Raw genomic sequence first — 19,265 nt, 5'->3', positions numbered from 1 at the left:
AGCTTTTAGGTAGCTGCCGCAATAGGGAAATTGCCTTATTTGCATCTTACAAGCCCACAACATTGCTACATAAATGTTGACAGAAGCATACCAAAGGCATGGTGACTTGCTTCCCATGAAACCCAGGCAATTTGATTTCCATGAAACCCAAGCATGGTTTGCTATCAATTGCACATCCTACCTAAGTATTGTCTTTCAAATTAAGTGCGATGCAACCAATAGGTAGACCAGAAAGATAAGCTCATGTAAAGTATGCAAGTGAGGCTACTAGCCACATGTCATCAACTGTAATAACATTATGAATGCGTGTGGCATTTTGCAAGAACCTGGCACATGAACACGTGCAAAATATTAACATGTGACATGTTCCCAACACATGGTGCATCAATTAGGTGGCCATGATGATGCCTACACGTGGCTTTTGCCCGATTGTATGCGGCCCTTGCCCAACCATGTCACATGCATGGCTAATATTTGGAAGGGCTAAGCACCTCCGCCTGTGGGCACTCTGGTGTGTTGAAAAGAAAAAGGAAATTAACATGTCAAAGAAATTCACAATGCCATTGCTAGACGGGACCATGGCATATGTCCATGGCACAAGGTTGACAGTGTAAAGAAGCCAAAGCCTTACACAAAGGTCTTACATGGACAGAAAAATTGACAGTGACCTGAATCTTCTATGGGAGGAGATTGAAAAAAACTAGGTGCAGGGCCAAGAAAAAGTTTTGATTAGCCAAGCTTTGGTTGAGCACAGGCACATGTCCTTGTAAGCTAATGTCTCAAACCATCCCCTCGATTGCACATTCTGCAAAATCAGTCAAACACTCGCAGGGCTAGAGAACTTTGGATTGTTCTCAACCAACCAATTATATTCATGCATCTCAAACACATCTGAGATTACTCAAGAAAATACATGTGATTCATGCAGGAACAAAGCATGGGCAAACACATTTTCTTTGAGACTACTGGGCTAGCTTTGCTCAACACGTATGCCCAAATTCGGTGTATTCACTGAAGCACGACATGCACTTCATGAGCTTCATGACTGGTACAGCATCTCTTATAATGCCATAATGATTTGTTTACGTTGACCATTAAGCTCAAAGGCGTTTTAAAGCCAATGCCTGCCTACCCCCAAGTACAAATGCTTCACATACAGGTAATCACTAACAAATCGGCAAAAAGGGGACACAATAACTATCAGAGGGAAAAACATGGAAGAATTCATTTAGCAAAGTTCTGTCCACAAATCAATACAGATCAAGTTGATCAAAAGGGACTCTCCAATGTGTTTCTTTTGTCATCACTCAAGTGAATTTGATTCGAGAAGTTGCAATAAATAAATTGTGTCCTTCCTCCAAATCACGGCAGTCTGACCCTCTCACATTTGTTACAGATCTTCTGCAAGAAAACAAAACAGCCATGTCAAGTCCCATGTGATGATTGCCCTCTGCATAAGCACACCTCAGAATCCAACCAAGCTTTCTTACAAGCTATCAGGTGCAGCAAGAGGCACACAGATAAAAAGCATTACATTTACAAAGAAAACTGCTACAAACCACATACAATCAAAAGGAAACCAGTTTGCACATCATGCATCAAACCTTTGGAATTGCAACAGTGAACCTTGACAAAAAGGAGGCAAACTAGAACTCAAGCATACATCCCAACCCACAGGAACGCTAAAGTTCGCCTTGTCAGCTTACCTCTCTTTTGTTCCAAGAGTACTGCCCCTACACACCCCAATTCCATAGGTAGTAACTTCCCACGTAGGTTCTATACCACAATTCAAGGGTCCTTGCTTCACATTCCGAAAGATGGACTGCTGTTGTCAATCATACCATTTTTTGAACTGTAGATCTCTAATCCAGAGATGGTGAAATAAGACCTTGTCCAGCATCCAAGTCCAAACACCTCTCTCCCAGTTGCTGTGTAAGTGTTTGGAGATTGTATAGACATTAATAAGGATAGACCTCATACGTCGTTCTGTACTACATGATCCCCTCACCTAGCCATAATCGTAATCTGAGGGGACAACCTGATTGAAAAACAAAAAGGAATGCTCATATTAGAGTGGTTTTGCTCATCTTCTCCTCGATGAGAACTGGAAAAAAATGACACTTAGACCTGGTCAGTCCCCAGCCTGTCAATACCCTCCACCTGGGCTTTTGCTCGTGATCGTTTGGCAGCCGCTTGAGGAACTTTGGGAACGACATAATCAGAATGCGAGCTGCTTCCTGGTCGCTCAAGCAAAGAACTGTTATCTTGCAATCCAAGAGAGGATTCAAATGTCTTCAGACTCCCAAAACCTACATCCTGGGATGGCCATTTTCCTTTCTTCTTGAGTGAGCTAACTTTGGCACTCGGACGAGGACACCTGCGGCGTGTCTTTGTCTCCGGTCTGGATTGAGGCTGCAGGCAGAAAGAAGAGCATTCAGAAATCTGCACATCCAACAAGACAAATGATGAGCAACATTGCAGAGATAGACACACAAACGATAAGAATTTTGCTGCGTGTACAAATCTCAAAAAATGGGCAACGTGCAATTGATAAGAACAACATTGGTCCATACAACAACTCTTGCATGTCCACCAAGACGAGCCTTCTGCCTGGTTAATAGATGTCACAAGCAAATAGCCAACAGGGTGCACGCACACTCCTCCGGTAGTAGCCCACAGCCAAAACGACTCTCTCTCTCTCTCTCTCTCTCTCTCTCTCTCTCTCTCTCTCACACACACACACACACACACAGAGTTCCACCATGCCACAAGGAGAGCTCCGTACCTTGGACCGCGGCGAGACCACCATGGAAGGAATCTGGGGCGGCGCAGAAGGGGGACTCTCTGCGGCAGTAGCAGTAGAATCGGCAAGCGCCGATGGAAAAGGAGGAGAGCAGCCGCAGATGTCGGGGGAGCAGTACTGGCGGAGGTAAAGGTCGTTCACAAAGGCCTCCTCCAAGAAGGTGAGGTACAAGGAGTGGGCACCTTCTGTCCACACAAAGGGCGTCTGCAAGCACAAGCATTCCAATTGAGCACATGAACGCTATGAAAGCTTACAGCAGAACTTATCTTGCTATACCTCCACTCCACTCTCGCAGAGCACGTCATACGCCATGGCTGTCGCAACGGAGAGCAAATGAGAGTGAGCAGGAACACAATGCTTCTACCACAGCCTCACAATATCCAATTATGGTAGATATTTTTTCTTTTTACTCGGTTGCCTTAAGGGCTTTTTCTTTTTTTTTTTGCCAAATATGCCGTACACATTTTGAAAAATAAATGTTGATGAGAATCTTATAAAATTCTCTCTCTGGTATGGTCACGATCCCCCCTCTCTCTCTCTCTCTCACACACACTGGAAATAGAAGGCGTCTCCGGGGAGAAGAATCTTGGGTTTAAGTGAGTCTGCATGGAAGTTCTCTCTGTTCTTTTTCTTCTCAACTGGTTGTCTTGAAGTCCACATGTTGTGGTTCCTTGAAAAAAAGGTGGGCGCCCTTTTTGACGACGGCGAGGCTCTCTCTCTCTCTCTCTCTCTCTCTCTCTCTCTCACACACACACACACACACACACACGCGCGGTACCTTCGCCATTGCCAACGTTGGCAACCTGGCCGAGCACATAGTTTAGGCATCCTAGAGAGTTGCGGCCTCTAAAATTTTGAGAAAAATCTCGCGCTCTCTCTCTCTCTTTCTCTCTCTCTCTCTCTCAAGTATTCGTACGCATGGAGAAGGCAATCAACTGGCTTGGGGGGCGTAGGTGTGATGTGTGTGTGCGCACTATGCATGATGATCTCTGTGTGTGTGGAAACAAGCGCAGGTGTGCTTACATGGCTGATGGCGATGTAAGCGATACAGGGCTTGAGGGGGTCGGGCTTCACGCTACATACAGGAACGGCGATGGCGAGCTTCGAGGAAATAGCAGGAACGTTAGTAGAGAAGAAGCTTGTAATAGAAGCATCGATGAAAAGGAGGGGGAACTCAGGGACCCCTGCACTGACCAGGGGTTAAAATGGAACCGGGATGGTGAAGGGGAGGGGATGACAAGGAAAGAAGGAGAAGGGAGGCGCTGAGATGCAAAGGTACAGTTATAGTAGTTTTGGTTTGGGGATGTAGGGGAATCTTACGAGGAATTGATTTTTTTAAAAGTTGAGCGAGTATTTTTGGCCAGTAAGGGCTTTGTCTAAAATGAGCAAGTATGTAGCACCACTTAAGAGAGTAGAAAATGATTGCGCATCTAGGGATTGCAACGATTCTGGGATTGGGTTTTTAAATGGCATCTAGCAAGATGCCTTGATTTCAATGGAAAGGAAAATGGGTGGCCGTGGACAAGTGATACTGTGAAGATTGCCAGGTGTGGCGCATGGCAAGAACACCGACGTACGAGGGGAGAGGCAACAACGGAAGCTTTTTCTTAATATGGACAAGCTTGCGCACACAGCAACTAGGTCGTCGCGGCAGAGTGGCTCAGCCTGATGATTAGTGTGACATCTTGAGGTTGAAGTATTTCATAGCAGCTACATTGAAAGTCGCAAGTGAGCCAACTTCAAATGGAATCTTAAGAGATTCCATGTATTGGAAATGCAATAGAGCCAGGTATATGAGTATGTCATAACATTTGTCATCATACAAAATCATACCTAAATTGCTATGCTTTTTGGTCTGCCATGCTGGAAGGGCTTAGCGTTGAGTCGAGTTTTGGGTCAACTACATTGGGTGGAAAAATTATATTTCTCTCTCTCTTTCTTTCTTTCTCTCGCCACCTTCTTTTTGGTGCGCTCGCAGCTTGGCGAGATCCTGGGTGGCGGCTCTGCCATGCGTGTGCCAGACGCAATTGTGTGCGCCATGCTGCCATCGTCTTCTCGATGCAGTCCCCATTTCTTGCAATGCATTTTGAATGCAATTTTCTGAGTAAAAGCTTGCTTTGTGTGTTGCTCTGAGCGAATGCATAAGGTGATGCTCTTCTTTCCAATGTTTATGACATGCTCCGCATAATTTGGCTTTGATGTGTGTATGTCTGTGGAATGTGTTGGACACTTTCAGTCAACTATTCCAAGTTGGTAGTTAGAGTTAGTTCAGATCAAGTATGAGACTTTAGATTGGACAACACTGGAAATGAAACATAAGACTGGAACTGGAAATAACAATGAACACTATAACTGGAAATGGAAATAGACACTGGAACTGGGAACTGAAGCTGGAATGTATATTTAGGTCAGATCAGTCTATACAAGTACATTCAGTGAGGCAAGTATGCTCTCGTAATGAGAATCGCAAGAGTACAAAGAGCTCTAAGCTAATGAATGTGTAGTGGTTTTGGGATCAAGATCACGGATCTCGAAAATGAAGTAGTGAGCCCTATTTATAGCTTTTCATTGGCTCTCTAACTGATTGTTCCATGTGCCAATTACCCCAGTAACTAGTTCTGGTAATTACCAGCTTAGGAGCCCTTGTTTGGCATCTGCTCCCACCGTTTACATTCCTTTCCCTTTTTCTTGAATTTTAGTGTATACCAAAAATTTTAGAAAACAGTGAGCAGTCAACTAGTGTCGATCAATTAGACTCGCTTCTTCTTATCTGGTGGCTTCTTCTTTGGAGGTTTGTACAAGACTCTGAATGGCTCTTACACACTTGGACCAACATTCTCTTTCTGAATAAGTATGTACAAAGCTTCTTGTTTCAATTGGTCCTTCCTATCATTTCAAACTCGTACGGAGTAAGTGCATTCTAGGTCTTCGTGTCAGGGTCATACAAGGTTCTTTTGCCTCTTGCTATGAAAGCTCTTGCCAGTTTATGACAGATGAAGCAGTATGGATCCATCCTTGCGGCAAAGACGGGTTGCACTTAATTCGAGCTTCAAAGAGTATTTCAGGCATTTCTTTGAATTGACGTTTAGAGGATGCCTCGTTAGCTAACTCTTTCTCAGGTACCTTGGACGCCTCTATTGTGAGTTGTAGTAGTTGATTAGTGATCTTGATCAACCTGCGAATCTGTCAAGAAACACTCTGGAAGGCCAACTAAACCACAATCAAGAATCTCACTGCTCTCAATTACACCACCCAACCCACACACACAAACAGAAGGAAACTCACCAAACCATACCAGAATCAAAACTTAAGGAACACCATCCCCTCACTAGGTTACACCTGTCCCAAAGCCTCTACACTCAAATGCTCTGTTTCGCAAGGAATGCTTGGCATTGTTGCGTAGCTCTCGCCGAGCCTAACACAATGGTGTAGTTGAATCTCCAATGCAATGAGTGATCAGAGAGTTGCGTGAGGATGAAGCTCACGCTCTCTCTCTTTCTCTCTCACACACAATCGACGGCAACTCAAAAACTAGATTATGATAAAGTTTTTCTTACAAAATGACCTAGGTATCTTATATACTAAGGCTACCATAGGTTAAACCTAAAATAGACTTCAAGGGGTAAAATGGCTTTGTATTTACAATTTGGAAGTGCCATTGCTCCCCCGACTTCTGCAACTAGAATAGCTACTCATTACAAATGATGTTTATAACCATAATCCGTTGCATTTCATGACTCTCAAAAAATAAGGCTTTGTTGATTATGTCGTAATGTTGACTCATGGGTCAACACTCCCCCCTCCAAATTCATGTCGTCCCTGACATGACCTGTCGGTGCGGTCTTTTGTTGTCATTCTTGCTTTTGTTTGTGCTCCACTGCTTGTACTTTGTCAAACCACAACAAGAACTATGATCCATGAAAGTCATAATTGATGACGAACTTTATATCCTTTACATCCAAGCCCCGAGCTGTAAGATCTGTTGCTGTCATTATAGGGCTATTGCCAGATCTCTTTTTGTTTCCATAAATACGATCACTCTACTTCCACCCATCATTCACTCCAATAAATCTACCACTTTGAGTATTTCTCATTTTCAGAAACAACTTCTACAATCTGTAGATTTGAATGATTGGCTTTCAGATCTTGTGAACCAATGACAACTTTCTAAGGATTCTGTAGAAATTGTTTGGTTAAACCTTCAACTTCTTTAGGCCATGTTTCACTCCAATACAAAGTCTGTCTGTCAGGCCGAAGTTGGAAGATAATTTTTCTGGTTTGAGGTTCAAAACCCATTTCCATCATTCGATCCACCTCATCAAGGACAAGATATGTAGCCATGCAAAGGTTGTTTTGTCTACCACTTGTGTCTACTCTCTTCATTGGTGACTCCTTTGTTCCTGCATCAAGGTGATCAAAGTCTCATTTTCCACTGTTAGCGTTTGTGTGCTGTGTAAATCATTATACTACTTCTGGGGAAAAAAATGACTAAGAATGGTCATAAAACTCCAGGATGGTCTACAAGGACAAAGAAAGTTGGTGATGCGACTAAATGAAAGCACCTATCAAGTGTAAAGTTCCCTATCAGACACTTCATGAACTACAAGGCCATATACAAGAAGTAGATCTTTATATTGTAAATCTTCTATCTTGTAGGTGACTTGATGAAGCGTAGCAAACAAAAGGGACTAACAGTACTGACAAGAACAAAAAGGGCAAAAATGAGAGTTCAGTCATCTATCGTGATAGATGTCTGCAGGAGCAACCATGGGTCAAGCAAAATCCTGGTTATCATCATAGGTTCATACAAGTTTTGGCAGCCAGAAGGTGCCAGAATGCCCATCAGACGTTTTCAAGACTAAAATCCAAAAAGTGTCGAATACAAGTCAAATCAAGCCAACAAACTTTGTCAGTGGGTGGGCTATGAGTAGAGAATACAAGCTAGGGGGAAAAAAGAGTGTTAAGGCGGTTACGCCGCTAGCGGAAGCTAAATAGCGAGAACTCAACCAACAACAGAATTTGTCAGACGAGGACGAAGCTTGACCCGTAGGCGCATGGAAACAACTAGGTGGGTGTCAAATCACCTAATCGACCTTCTAATGACAATCACTACTAAGGAAATCAAATCTAAGTTCTAAAATACGCAAGTGACTGAAATCCGTACTACGAACGAATGCTATACGAAACAGGATCTAGAATCATTGAATCGATCTCAAACTCAAGGGGAAGTCTATACACTAGGTAAGAACAACACCCTTAAGACTTGAACTGCAAAATCAACCTATAACCACTCCGTGCGGTAAACGCGTATGAAGACAGGCCGAAAAATACAGGTGACCGAAACTTGACCCCGATAGTACTAATGTGTAGCTCTACTCGTTGTGGTTCTATAGATATGCTGCACGCTCTATTCCGACACACGAGTTGGAAGAAAACTCACACCGAAGCTCGTAGGAACTTACCACACATAGAAGCCGATAGCGCGCACTCTTGGTATCAGTGCGTAGCTCTCGCCGTTGCTAACACAATGGCGGTGTCGCTTCTCCAATGGCGGCTCCGTAGCTAGCGTAGCAAGTAGATAAGACTCTCTCTCTCTCGCTCACTCTCTCTCAGACACAGTCACGGCGCTCAAAAACTCACTTTGATTAATAATTTGAATCCCCTAAGGTTACAAAACTTTGGCTTATATACCTCAGCCTTGGAGGTGAGAACATCTCTAACTAATTACATCAGCAAGTGAAATTACTTCGGGATTACAAGCTGGAAACTCAATTGAGTCCCGTTACTTAATGAATGGTTCAATTCAAAATCAATGTCGGAAAGACATTTATTACAATCAATGGTTACAAAAATGATGAGTGTGAGCAAAAATGTGGGTGTGATCCTCTGCTGGCTCAACACTCCCCCCCTCCGCGTTCATGTCGTCCCTGACATGACCTTTATGCTTGGTTAATAAAGTCCTGTCGTCTTGAGCATCTGCAAATGTGATTCGTATCGCAGGTTGCCGATGGTCAAGGTTGGGCCGAATATTTTGCTTTCGTGGGTGAAAAAGCCGGTGTAGAAAGCTTCTTCGAATGTTTGCATGTGGAAGCTAGGCAAAAACATAATCCTCTGGTATAGGAGGTGCAACACTTTTGGAGAAGGCTGCAATGAAAGATCATACATCATATTAGTCACTGTGTCGGCCGTCGATAGTAGACTCGAGGTCGTGGCTTTATCTGGTGCGAATACTTCAATGCAAGCTAAGAGAGTCCTGCAAATTTTCTTGAGCATCTGACACGAAAGGTCAGGAGAGCCAGTAAAGAGCTTGATGGTGCCCGTTAGGGTTTTCACCATGTAGGCTTTACCTATTCTCTCTCCTGCCTTTGGTCCTGGCATCCTAGGGTAATTAAGCCAATTTGGCTTCTTTTCTACAATCCTGCCATGCTCTTTCCAGCTTCTGACTCTTGGCACCGGGCAGAAGGTTGCATTCTCCCGAATCTCCTTTGGTGCCTCCACCAAGTAGATGAGATAGGCTGGGTATTTGTTCAGCCAACCTTTCCTCCATCTAGGCTGCGAATCTACAATCTTCTTTGATTGTTCCTCTTTTGTGATGTCGCCTTCGTAAAGAGCGACATACTGCTCCTCCTCTATTCTCTTTTTTGTTTTTATCACTTCAAACTTCATCAAAGGGAAAGGCAGGCTGGGTTGCATTCACTCTTCATGGAGCACTTTTGTGTCTAATCCCTGAAGTCTAATGGAGATTAGGAGTCTCCTCTCCCATTCCGTTTCCGCCTTGGCAATCTCCTCTGCTGACTTTTCTATTTGGTCATGGAGCCTTTGTTGTTCTTCTTCAGAGATTCCTGAAGTTGAGGTCACCTCGTGAACTAGGGCTGGATCTTCAATTGTGGTTGCCTCTCCAGTTTCTGGTAGTTCTATGGCTGCTCCACCTGATTCTTCTTGTGGTGTCTCTGTCTCTCTTCTTTGTTGCTCTTGTAGATCTTGGAGCTGTTTGCGGAGGGTCTCATTCTCTGTTCTTAGTGTTTGATTTTCTAAAGTGAGCCTCTCCTCTGCTGCCAATGATCCCTCCGCAATGTGCAACCTTTGCACTTGCTCTAATCTTAGCTCTCTTTGTAAGCTTCGGACCTGGTCTTCCAGAGTTGGTACAAGAGCTCCCTCTTGTTCGGTTCCTGCTCTGCTAGCTCTAGGGGTAGTCCTGAGTCTAGTGATTGTTCTTTCTTGGAGCTCGACTCTTTCCCTTAGCTCAATGAGCTCATCTTTAGCCGCCTCCAAGTCGTCTTCCATCCGCTCCCTTGCTTCCTGTGCACTTGTTACTTCTCTTGAGGCCTCAGCTAGCTAGAGTATCAAGCCGTCTCTCTCGTTTTCCGCATCGTAGAGTGATGCTTTATGACTTTCAGATTCAGTCATAGCATCCTCTAATTTCCTCTGCAACTCGGCTTCCCTTTGTTTGGCTATCTCAATCTCCGCTTCCTTTGCCTTGGATCTTTCTTTGATCTTGTTGAGCAGTTCATGCACCATGTGCATGTCTTTTTCATCTTCATCTGTCAACTCTAAAGCTTTTTTGGCCACCACCTCCACTGGCTTCGGCTCTTCTAGTACGTTCTGCTCTTCCAGTTTTTCATCACTTTCTTTTGTACTCTTTGTATTTTCCTCTGTCCCTCTCCGATCATCTCGTTTTTGTAGGATGATCCCATAAACCGCCTCAAGGGCCTCTTCTTCAGTGTACCCTATCGCTACCAGATCCTCATAATCGTTTTTCTTTTGCTGAATTGGATCTATCTCCTTTTCCTTGGTCCCGGCCTCTGGCTTTTCCATACCAGCCGTGTCCATCTCTACTGTGGTCTCTTCCACAATGATTTCCGTCTTCTTCGGGCTGGGTACATCAGTAAAGGAGGGCTGATTGTCCTCAGTCATCTTGGCTTTCCCTTTGTTTGCTTGCCCGTCTTTCTCTTGAGGTTCAGTAGACTCATCTACTTTCTTCTTCCCCTTGTCGTCTTTTTGCAGCTCAGCTTTTAAAAGTTGTACTTCCTCTTCAGTGTATGGCTCGACAGGTTGCTGCTCCAGTATTGCCTCTGACTCCTCATAAGCTCTAATATATTGATCATATTGATCAACATGTGGCCTGGCTGAGCTAGTTCCGACTTTAGTGGGGTCTGGCACCCACTTTTCTTCAAAGTCCCCCTTTAGAGCTCTTTCCGCTCTAAACTGCTCCACTAGTCTTTCCATTCGTGCCGCTTTCTGACTTTTGGTTTGCTTGGGAGCAACCTTCTTCTTTGCTTTCTTCATAATCGGCTCATCCACATTCTCTTCAGGTTCTGAAACTATTTCTAGTTTCCTGCGTGCTCTTGTGGACGCCCTCTTGGATACTTCAGGCTATTCTTCCTCCTCATCGGCTTCTCTAAGCCACTCATTCTGGGAGGGAACCTTTGGCCATTGATCTCTGGCTCCAATAGCTTCATAAGCTATTCTTGTCAGAACTTCAGCTCCTCCTATATACTTTGGCTTCTCGTTGTGCATGGCAATTACTTGCTCGTGGATGTGTTGAGCGTAATTCACCTCTTTTGGCATATTGCTCTTCAATGCCCATGTGATGGTAGTTGCAATGGCATGGGGCGGTGTCGTATACTTTTGCGATCTTTTACTGCAAATATGGAGAAATTGGTTGTACAGTCGGCAAAGGGTTGCCGCTCTTTGGTCTGCCATATCTCCATAAGTTGCATTCTGTTTCTTGGACCCATAAACCTCTATAGCCTCCCTTCTTTCCCTGACAGATCTCCCTTTGTTGTTCAGCTTCAATGCATCTGCAATGAGCTGTGGAGTGATCTGTACCTCTACTTTCTCTCCATCTATTGCTGTCAATGTGGCTTTCCCATCCTTCTGAATGGATGTTGCCAACTCGTACACTCTTCTTGTATCCACACCTGATGGTCTCGAGGTGAAGAAACTGTGCAAGTCTGCCCTTTCCAGGTACCTGCTGATGTTCTCTGACCTGCTATAATCCACCAATTCTTGTGGGATCATCGGTATATCCACCGCTTGCCCTTGAGGATCTCTGAAAGTCCCCTAGTAGATCTTTATTCCCTCTTGTTCCAGTACTGCTTCCTCCACCCAAGTTTTGGTTGGCTTGAGGGTTTCTGCTGGAATGTCAAAGGGTTCTGCTTCTGCAAGAGCATCTTTGATTGTCGGTCTTTTTCTCTTCGTTGCCGATAACTTGGCGGAATCCATGGATCCTGTAACTCCAATTTCAGAAGTTAGCGTCTTTTTAGTACTGAAGGCAGAAATGAAGCTTTTAACTATTCAAATGACTTGAAAATTGAAACATGAGCTATTCAGGGCCTAAGGATGCAGGGTAGGTGAAAAAATATGCAAATTGGGCTCAAAATCATGCTGGAGACATCATACGCGTATGATGTCTTTTGTGTCAAAATGACTTCATATTGGTTGTGCTTGTAGCTGATAGTGTATACATGAGTATCATATGCTTGGATTTGAGTTTGGATCCCATTTGGTCAAGTTTTGGCCAGTTTAGTCCAGTTCAGGCTCTTGGCAAAATTTTGAAAGGGAAATGGATTTTATGATCCAAATTGGATAAAACTTGGTGGTTCACCTTCAAATGGCATGTAGATCACTTCTGTTTGGTGGTTGAAGCCCCGAGGTGCCAAAATCACATAGTGAGACATCATACGCTTATGATGTCTTTTAGTGTATTTTTGGACCAAATTTCTCTATAAGCTTGGATATGGCTTTAGATAGGCTTATTCAGTGGATTTATGAATTTTGGATAGATTTTGGGCTAAAAATGGCTCTGTAGACATCATACGCGTATGATGTCTTTTTCACCAATTTTTCATGGGATTGGTTCTATGGACTCCCCATGTACTAGTGAAGGACTATATCTACTCAAATCTTGGTTTGGACTTGAGTATGTTGAATTTGGGCTAAAATAGGCTTTGGATGAAGGATTTTCCCTCAATTGGGCTAATGGGGTGATCCACTTGACCAAATGGTTCCAAATTTCATATGTAGCATGTATTAAATATATACAATGGATGTATGATGTCAAATGAGCAGTTTTGGCTCTGTAAGTGCAAATAGACATCATACGCGTATGATGTCTTTTGTGTCAAAATGGTGCTTTTTGGTTCCAGATAGCTTATAGATGTGTTAATCAACAATCCTACAAAGTTTCAATGAGTTTGGAGTTATTTTGACAAAATTAGGACCAAAAATCAAGTTTATGGCCTACTTTGCGTCTTTTTGGTTTCCCTTGGGTTTTCTAACTCCAATTCTCATGATACTTGGTTCATAGGATGTGATTAACATGTGGAATGAGGCTATGCACTCAATGTTGAAATGGATGTGAAATCATGCTGTGAGACATCATACGCGTATGATGTCTTTTCTTGAAATGTTGGTCTTTTTGTGCAAAGAATGCTTTGTGCTAGTGCCCTAAGCCCTGCTAACTAGTTTTCAACTTAAAAAGTCATCAGTTTAGCTAAAAAGCCCCCTTATAGGCATTTCAGTCTCCGAAGTCGTCTTTTTGCCTTGGAGTTGAATTTCTTCAACTTTTCTTCTCGAGAGTTGCATTTCCAGCTCATTGGATATGTTGTGAAGCCACCTATTTGGTTGAACTTGACTTTGGCTCCCCGTTCTCCATCTTTCTCCATTTGGTTGCCCGAAAGCGTCTTTTTCACCATTGGTAAGTGAATCAGCTTTCTTTTGGGTTTTGCTTGCAACATAAGTCATCCATGTATATTTGAAGCTGCTTGTGAAGTTTCATGTCATTTGGTCGTCAATTTTAGCCGTTATGCCAAAATGACGCTTTGTGTGTCTGCAGCCGAATCGGTTGTTCCGACCTACTTTCGGTGATCCAAAGCCGGAGATACTCCATGGTTGCATTGCCCTCGATGTTGTTAAGCTTCCTGAGAAGTTTTGTGTCGTTGCGACAACTTTTTCCTGTTTGCCTCTTGCAGGCTCTGTTGACCTAGGGTTTTTCCAGTCGTTCTTTCTCGAGCTTTGAGTGTTAGAAACCCATCTTCTATACTAGGGTAACCCACCTATAAGTTCTTGCAAGGTTTGGTTAGGCGTTTGTGCCGCTACCTAGCATTCTTCCCCATTCCCCGTCTGCTCTTGTTTCTTGGTTTTGGTCAGTTTTCGCGACAAAAGTTAACGACAAGCATCAAAAGCTTATGGCAATGAGTCTACCTCTCATGTCTGGTGTCCTCTGAGCTCTCGTAGCAGTTGTAGAAGGCGGTAGAAGGTCGGATGCTCCTGTGTGCTCTTTGCTCTCTCCAAGAAGGTAATAGTGGAAATGAGCTTGAAAGTGATGTGAAAAATACTTAACTTCGGACTTCCCGGATCACTTGTTACCAAATTTGACATGTGCTCCTATCTCGTCGTGAAATGCACTTTAGGATTTGAAATTTCTCAATTTGGACTCCGTTTGACCTGTTTCTGAGAAATCTGTCCACTTTGCCAAAATTCTGTCATTTCGGGCTTTCCGCAACTTTTTCAGAATTGTACACAATTTTTACCATGGGTTGCCCTTGTCATCAGGACCATCACCGTCTATTCTTTTCTTTTTTCCGATCTCATTTCACCTGCTTTTTTATTTTTCTTTTACTTTTATTAAGAAAATCATAAAAAATAAAGGAAAATAGCAAATTGAAGCCAAAAAATTCCAAACATACACAATAAATAGCTGGTAACCCTGTGTATATGAATATACACTTATTTGTGATTTCTGAACTTGGATTACCACTTTTTAGCTCCAAAAACACTCTTATTTAGTGATATTTACACGTCTAGAGACCCAAATTCATCATTTGATCTCTTCTTGTTGCAAAACAAGGTCTATAAGGGCATAAATATTATCAATATCCGCAATCAAACATAAAAATTGCAAAATCATGTAAAACACTGCCCTTGTAATATAATTTTTGTTTTTCTTTGTTTTCGGCGCTTGTAGCTGCTTTGTAACTCCTGTATGCCTGTATACCTCCCCCCCTCCTAGTCTGAGTCCTCCCGGACGACTATGAAGTGTCTGTGGGCGAAGCATTGTAGTTGTTTTGGTCATAAATTCCCAATGCAATTGCAGAGCGATGATACAACAGTCTTTCCAATAAAGCTGCTCTTTGTTTGATTGAAGGATTGGTGGTCGGGTTTTGGGTTGGTGATACTTCGGTAGTAGAATCAGTAGATGGATTCATCTTTACCTGTTGTTCTTTTGCACTATCCAAATCTGCTTCCGCTTCGCTTGTGCTTGCCACAAACTCTTTGCGACCCAAACCTGCTTTGTCCTTTGTGTTGATTTCCTCGCCTTGAAATACCTAGGAGTGTCCGTTGATTGTACTGAAGGGAGTTCCTGTTTACAAATCTTTGGGATCCAAATTTGCTTGCTATAGCTTTGTGCCGTCATGAACTTCTTTGGAATCCAGATCTGTTTCACTGTCCTTGATTGTCTGGAATCACTCTGTTGTCTGGTATTGAAGACTCTGCTTTCCACCTTTGTGTTCTCTGGCACAACCTTTTTTGGTCTCCATACCAACTTTGACTCCGTTTTTTCCCAAGGTTGAGCTGTTATATTATTGCTTGTCTTCCTTATCCACTGTTGAGAATTCCTCGTCGAAGAGTAATCCGGTTGTATAGAAACTTTTGGTTGCCATTGCTTCTTCTTTTTCTCTGGTTGTTGTTTACCTTTGTTCTTGGATTCTTCCTTTGGAGTTGTCTCTGATCCTTTGGTGAACTTAACTGATTGACTTTCACCTTCGTATTTGATAAGCACTGATTTAGAACTCCAGTCAATCATTGCATTGTATTGCTTCTGCCATGGTTGTCCTAGCAATAATGGATGTTGTGTAGCTTGGTCTTCAACCACGTAAAACATATGAGGATACACATAATGGTTAATCTGTATATGTAAAACTGTGCATCCGACAGTTTTGATTGAATTCTCAGAGTAACTCTTTAACTCTTGCTTGGCAGTTTGTAGTTTAGTGTCATTTGTCAATTGTCTATACAAACTGAGTGACAGTAGGTTAGCTTGAGCTTCTGAATCCAATAGTGCTCTAGCTTTGATTTGGTTGGTTCCTACTTTGCATTCAATGATGGGTTCTTCTTTGTCATTATCCATTTCTGTTATACTGACTGCGTTTATTCGTATTGCTCCTTCATTGCGCTGTTTCTGACGCAGTAGTCTTCTTTTCTCCATTCTTTCCTTTGCCTCGGCTTGCACTTCCTCCTCAATCTTTTTCTTTTTCTGGACATGCAGCTTTTCTTGATGTATTTTGAGAAGCATGTCTTGGGTTAGCGGCAAAAGATACTTTTTCACTCTGCATCCACTAATCCAATTGGGCATTTCTTCTCCGTCTAATGTAGCAAGCTTGACGGCTCCACCTGGTGATAGATCTTTAATCACCAGAGGTCCCATCCCTCGCTTTTTAAGCTTCTTAGCATGTTGTTTCAGAGTGTAAACTAGGACATAGTCCCCAACCTTAAACTCTTTAGTCCGCACATGCTTATCAAAAAATTCCTTTTGTCGCCTTTTTTGAGCGTAGATAGAAGCTACTGCTTTTAGGCGAAGCTCGTCTAGCTTTTCCAGGTCATCTATTCTATCAGAAAGCTCGTGCCCTGTCCACTCTAGATCCTTAGCCACCCTTAAGGTTGAAATCAAGAATTCTATTGGTAAGATAGCATTTAGCCCAAAAACCATGTTATATGGGGTCGTTCCTATTGATGTTTTATATGCTACCCTATATGCCCATAATGTTGAATGCAACTTCTGGTCCCAGTCAGTTCTCGACTCAGATACAATCTTCGTGAGGACCGTGCATATGGTTTTGTTTGTTGCTTCAGCTTGTCCGTTTGCTTGTGGATGATACGGGGCTGATTTCCTATGGATTACCATGAATTCATCTAGAAGGATCTTTATCACTTCATTTATAAAATGTGTGCCTCGATCACTCACAATTTCTATTGGCAATCCATATCGTACAAAGACATATTCATATAGAAATTGTGCCGTGGTCCTGGCATCTGCTTTTTGAGTTGCCTTTGCTTCGACCCACTTTGTTAGATAGTCTGTAGCCACAATGATGTATTGTGCATGAGTCTTATATGCAGGAGGTGAAATGGGTCCGACATAATCAATCCCCCATTTTGCAAAAGCTCTTGCCCCCATCATTGGTCTAAGCGGCATATCATCTCTTTTAAGTGGTACTTTGGTCCGCTGACAGTCATCACACCGTTTAACGTATTCCTCAGCGTCCATATGTAATGTTGGCCACCATATTCCTGCGGCTAAGACAAGTTTTGTTGTCTTATCACCTGAGAAATGGCCTCCACCTACTCCTCCATGAGCTTGCTCTAGGATTATCACATACTCAGACTCTGATGCGCAAATCCTAAGCTGGTTGTCTTTACCTCTCTTATAGAGTTGATCTCCTATGAAAGTGTAATCTCTAGCTTCTGTCTCTACAGATTTCTGACGAGCTTTTGACGTTCCTTCTGGGAAAGTTCTATTTGTGAGATATTCAACAATATACTGACTCCAATCTGGAGCGATCATTATCTGATATAATGTCGAATACTTTGCTGGCGGTTTTGATGAACATACAATACATACAGTGACATATTCATGTACGCTTTCTTTCATTCCTGGCCAATAGACTCCCAATTGTAACAAATTCCTATATGTGTTCCTTCTTGAACAATGAAATGCACATTCCTGAACATGTGCTTCGCGCAGATATATATTATATTCCTCAGGATTGATGCATAGTCGTAAAACATGATCATTTCCCAATTGATACAACCTTCCTGCAACCAATTGAAGATTCTTGGATTGCTGAATAGCAATATGTTTCTGGTTGTATTCTCTTCTATCGAACTCTCCTCCATAGGTTAATAGGTTAACGACATTTTGAGACCACTTCGGTATCATTTCTATGTTGAGCAAGTACGCGTCTGGCATGTCGTCATCTACTCCTATAGGGTCTTCTCCATTCGTCAATCGCGAAAGATGATCAGCTCTAAGATGTGTTTTTCCTTTCTTTACTACTACCGTGAAGTCGAATTCCAGTAAGATAATGAACCATCTCACTATTCTCCCGGTATTGCATGGTTTATTCACTAGGTAGAGCAAGGCTTGGTGATCCGTAAAAAACACAAACTTGTTGGCTAGAAGATAATGCCGAAATTTCTTCACAGCATATATCATTCCTAATCCCTCTCGCTCTGTTGTGGTGTAATTCTTCTCTGCATTGTTGAGCTGTCGACTGGCGTAACAGATAGAAAAATCCATGTTTCCTTCTTCTGGCTGAGCCAGAATGCATCCTATTGCATATGCCGAAGCATCTATATGCACATGGAATATCTTCTCCCAATCTGGTGATTTCAAGACTGGAGCAGTAATGAGTGCCTCTTTCAATTTCTTGAACGATTCCTCACACTCCTCTGTCCATTCAAAGTTCACTATTAGCCTGTAAAGTGGTTGGCCTATTATAGCGTACATGTAAATGAATCGTCTATAATATAAGCAATGTCCCATAAAGCTCTGTACTTGTTTCGCATTGGTTGGTCTAGGCATATCCACTATAACTTTTATCTTCTCTAAATCCGTGGATATTCCGTTTTGTGAGACAATATGTCCCAGAATTCTGCCCTGTCGGACCATAAACACACATTTCTCAGGATTGAGACAAATGCGATATGTCCTACATTTCTCAAATACTTTTCTTAGGTGTTCTAGATGCTCATCTCTCAGAAGAGAATGTACACATAAGTCATCCATGTATATTTCTAGAAACAACCTTAAGTATTCTTTGAAAGCATGCGTCATCAGCCTCTGGAAGGTTGCGGGAGCATTGGTTAGACCAAAAGGCATAACCCGATAAGCATAAATTCCCCACTCCGTTGCAAAAGCTGTTTTATGTTGATCTTCCGGTGCTATGGCTAGCTGGTTATATCCTGAAAAACCATCAAGAAAGGAGTATGCTGTTTTCCCTGATACACGCTCTAGAACATGATCAGTTATCGGCAGGGGATAATTGTCCCTGATTGTTGCAGCATTCACTTTCTTTAAGTTGACACACACTCGGAGTTTTCCGTTCTTCTTGGGTACTACCACAATTGGAGATACCCAATCGGTGTGTTCAATCTCGTATATGAATTCAGCTTCCATTAGCTTATCTATCTCTTCTTTGATTCGCTTAGCAAAAGTATCATTATATGTGTATGGTCTCTGTCTGCTAGGCTTTGCGTCTTGTTTCAGTGGGATTGTGTGTTGGAATATCGATGGGTCAACTCCCTTTAAGTCCTTATAAGACCATGCAAACACATCCCTATACTCTCTGAGAAGACTCAAAAGTCTCTCTTCCTCGCCTGGAGACAAATCTGTGGCTATGTACACCGGTCTAGGTGGCTGACCTGGAGCTGCTAAATCAACTTTTTTTGCATCCTCCGG

At 42.7% G+C, this 19,265-nt stretch overlaps 1 protein-coding gene across 4 annotated transcripts; it reads right to left on the bottom strand.

Annotated features, from left to right (window-relative positions):
- Positions 1-1,198: 1,198 nt before the first annotated feature.
- Positions 1,199-3,309, bottom strand: LOC147461263 (uncharacterized). Of its 4 annotated transcripts, XM_086508851.1 has the most exons (8): positions 3,080-3,309; positions 2,786-3,007; positions 2,314-2,412; positions 2,128-2,237; positions 2,009-2,038; positions 1,842-1,928; positions 1,707-1,733; positions 1,199-1,401 (listed from the first exon to the last, which is right to left on the bottom strand). In XM_086508851.1, the coding sequence occupies exons 1-8, from the start codon at positions 3,113-3,115 to the stop codon at positions 1,308-1,310; spliced, it is 705 nt and encodes a 234-aa protein (XP_086364977.1). In that variant the 5' UTR covers positions 3,116-3,309; the 3' UTR covers positions 1,199-1,307. The 4 variants fall into 4 exon arrangements, with proteins under 4 accessions (XP_086364977.1, XP_086364974.1, XP_086364976.1 ...); XM_086508848.1 differs by lacking the exons at positions 1,199-1,401; positions 1,707-1,733 and having other exon boundaries at positions 1,877-2,038; positions 2,128-2,442; positions 3,080-3,236; XM_086508850.1 differs by lacking the exons at positions 1,199-1,401; positions 1,707-1,733 and having other exon boundaries at positions 1,877-2,038; positions 2,161-2,442; positions 3,080-3,236.
- Positions 3,310-19,265: the final 15,956 nt, after the last annotated feature.

This window comes from Adiantum capillus-veneris, chromosome 3, assembly GCF_014529385.1.
Source record: "Adiantum capillus-veneris isolate H3 chromosome 3, ASM1452938v2, whole genome shotgun sequence".
Taxonomy (NCBI): Eukaryota; Viridiplantae; Streptophyta; class Polypodiopsida; order Polypodiales; family Pteridaceae; genus Adiantum; species Adiantum capillus-veneris.
The sequence above is the reverse complement of the archived record's forward strand: the minus strand, read 5'-3'. Positions and strand labels throughout refer to the sequence as shown.

Excerpts from the sequence above, each read along its gene's own strand:
- LOC147461263 (XM_086508851.1), bottom strand. The coding sequence starts at position 3,115 with ATGGCGTATGACGTGCTCTGCGAGAGTGGAGTGGAG. Across the intron at positions 3,008-3,079 it reads TCTGCGAGAGTGGAGTGGAG|ACGCCCTTTGTGTGGACAGA; the intron begins GTATAGCAAGAT and ends TTGTGCTTGCAG. Across the intron at positions 1,734-1,841 it reads GATCTACAGTTCAAAAAATG|GGGCAGTACTCTTGGAACAA; the intron begins GTATGATTGACA and ends TGGGGTGTGTAG.